The sequence below is a fragment of the Mandrillus leucophaeus genome, unplaced genomic scaffold (genome assembly GCF_000951045.1).
Source record: "Mandrillus leucophaeus isolate KB7577 unplaced genomic scaffold, Mleu.le_1.0 Scaffold857, whole genome shotgun sequence".
Classification (NCBI taxonomy): Eukaryota; Metazoa; Chordata; class Mammalia; order Primates; family Cercopithecidae; genus Mandrillus; species Mandrillus leucophaeus.
In genome coordinates, this window is record NW_012109330.1 from 466,531 (window position 1) to 469,540 (window position 3,010).

A 3,010-nucleotide genomic window follows, 5' to 3' on the forward strand; every position below is an offset into this window, starting at 1 on the left:
CCCTCATTGCTCTCCCCTCCCATAGGTCCCGGGTCAGACTGAGTTAAAAGGGCCCCGAGCAACACTACAAAGCCACCAAAATCCCAGAGAAACACCCACAATGAGCTACTGAGCCCACTCCCTCCCTACCGTCCCCCCCACCCCACCCCACCAGCGAGGCTGCGGTCTGACCAGCATGGCCCTTGAGGTCCGGCTGCTGGAAGAATGACCCCAGCCTCACTTGGGCTTTTCCAGAGAGGTAAATTAGAAGGGTGAGAGCGGGTGGAAGCCAGGTGGTGTAAACACACTATCACCAGATTCAGAGGCCGGCTGCGGTGGAGCCTAGCTTTAACACAGGCTTCCTGGATCGGAGACAAGGGGCTTGCACTGCCCCCTGAGGTCCCGTCTAGAGAGTCGGCCTCTCACCCCCTCCTGCCTCCCTGTCCCTGTCCTGCGGCTACCCCCCTCCTTCCGCCACAGCTTTGTGACCAGCGAGGAGGCCTATCCGGTACCCGGGCTCCAGACCCTCTTCACAGCAGCTTCACTCGAGAGGGTGTGCGGGATTCCAGGGGACCTTGGAGAGGACCAGACATGAAGCTGGACCACGGAGAACCAGGCAGGAGCCGTGCAGGCGACCCAGAAAACGCTTCCCTACATCCTGGAGCAGCCAGGGGCCCAGCCAGGCGGTAGAGAGCTGGCCTGGGGGGAGGCCCTGGCCTGGGTCCCAGCCTCCAACCCCACAGCTGTGTGACCTTGCTCAAATTCTGTGCCTCAGTGTCCCTTTTTGTAAAATGAGGGGATTGAATAAGGTGAATGGTGCTCGAATGTTTATTTAGCAGTAGAATCCTTTTCCTCAAAAGAAATCTGAAGTGGAAGGCCAGAATATAGAACAGACGAGTAGTGCTGCTAGGTTGAAGTGAGGGGGTCAGGGCCTTGCCCCTCTTCACCACTCCCCCAGCCAAGAAATCCCTGGGCTGCTCTGGGGAACTTGAGGATCTGGAGGAACCCATCTGAAAAGTACTGGATCAGGTGCTCCCTTCTACCACTGCCCCCTGGTCACAGTGGTGCCACTCTCACTGGGTCACAGCAGAGGATTCCCCAGCCCCAGGCCCAAGGAGTGTCTGTGTGACCACACAGTGAGGCCAAGGATGAGAAATCAGCTCTTGTCTTTTTCCCTGCGGAAATAGGAAAGGAGATGGGCCTTGGCTACAGCAACGAAGATTAGGGTTAGACTGTGCTGGCAGGATGGAGAGAAGTAGGTTGCAGGGGGACCCATGGCTCAAGGAAATGCCCTCCCCTTTGACCTCTGAGCTTTCTTCCTCTGAGCAAGGCCAAGGGAAGCTCTGGAGATGGAGGTGTGGGTTACGCACCCTCCACAGGGCTCTGCCTCTCCAGACTTCCTCAGACTCTGGAGTTTGGAAGGATCTAGGGGCTGCGTGGGCATTCTGTTCTTCACCTAATAGCCATGTGGTGCAGAGAATGCTTGGAAATTATACCATCTGTTAATTATCCTTTGAATTGCGATTGGGTAATGAGACTCTCATTTCTGGTGAAGGCCCAAGCCAACCCGTGGAGATGCTGCAGCTCTCCATTCATCTCTCTCCCTTTGTTGCTAAAATAAGCTTTCTGGGTGGGAGGAAAGAGTAGCCCTGGCTCTGGATCATGGAATGTGGTTCTGGAGCCTCGCACCTTGAGGCAGGGTTGCCAGGGAACGCATGAGCACAGGAGACCCCTCCAGGTGGGCGGCCTTTCCACCCAAGGGCGGATAGGTTGGGGGATCCAAGGAACGCTCCCCGTGATCCCCAGGCATGTTTGGCAAATAGTCCTTAATCCTCCCCAGTCCTCCCTCCAGGGGCACAGGACAGAGCTCTCTCCCCATCACTTCCTCAGATACTCAGATACTTCCAACTCCCAAAAGCAGGAGGGAAATTTCCAAGTTTCAAATGCATCACTGAGAGTCTCAAATGAGGGAGGGGCTGCCCTGGTGGAGGCCTCCCTGATTCCCAGGGAAGGGCTGCCTGCTTCATGGAGCTTTCCAGCTGTAAGGAAGCTATGGACCTCCCTCCTATGTGTAAGGGACATTTAAGCTTCCTTTCTGCATAGCTTCTAGGTGCTATCAAGGGGCAGCAAGGGCTTGGGGTCTGTTAAAAGAGAATTTATTGCTCTTCCAGTTCAAACCTCCCACTTCACAGTGGAGGCTCTGGAAAGGAAGGAGACCTGCTTGGCTGGCCTTGGGGCTGTCCTTTAGCTCTGATGGGATTCCTTACTCAGCTTGCTTCCTGAGGGCCCCTGGATAAGGCATGGCCCTGGCTTTCAACCCAACGGGGTTGCATGGGTGAAGTGCTCCAGAAGCAAATGAGACAGAAAAGGCTAAAGGAATTCAGAGGAGAGAGTGGTGAGGGTGGGGGAAATCCCAGAGGGCCTCCTAGAGGAGACAGGACTTGGGCTGTATCTTCAAGAATCAGGAACAGCATTCCTGGAAGAGGAATTCATTAATTGAGTCTCTTAAGCTACATGTTAAGTGTCTTCTCCATGATTATACCGTTAGTAATGGAAGAACCCAGGCAATCTGGGTTCAGAGCCAGGCAATCTGGCCCAGGCAATCTGGCCCAGAGCCTACGCTCTTAAGCAGTACGCTATGAATGAATGAATGAAATGAATGAATGAATGAAATGCAAGCATCAGCTTGGCTGGAGCTGAGATTGGGGTGGCTCCGCTGTGGCCCAGCACACTGGAGGGGCAGACAGGGGCCACATTGGAAAGAACAAGGTGAGCTCTGCCTTGGGCAGGTCCTTGTGGGCTGAAATTCTGGAACCAATGGCCTGCAGGGAAGGAGTGGTAGGGAGGGAGGCCGCTGATGGGAACGGTCATGGTGACCTTCTGTGGGTGGGCAGGGCAGTTTCTCTGGAAGGAGAGAGTGGGGAAGAGGCCCTGGCACCCGATCCCATTTCTGGGCTCCGTGCTGCTTTAGAAAGGGCACAGAAACCAGAAGGAGAGAACCTGGCCATGGGGGGCTCCTGGACTGTGGGGT

The 3,010-nt window shown here is 55.3% G+C and overlaps 1 protein-coding gene across 1 annotated transcript in view; it reads right to left on the reverse strand.

Annotated features, from left to right (window-relative positions):
* Nucleotides 1-3,010, reverse strand: part of CELSR2 (cadherin, EGF LAG seven-pass G-type receptor 2) — a 36,794-nt gene that overhangs the window by 31,259 nt on the left and 2,525 nt on the right. The window contains 1 exon segment of the mRNA XM_011968724.1: nucleotides 94-125. Within this exon segment, the coding sequence (XP_011824114.1) occupies nucleotides 94-125 (32 nt within the window).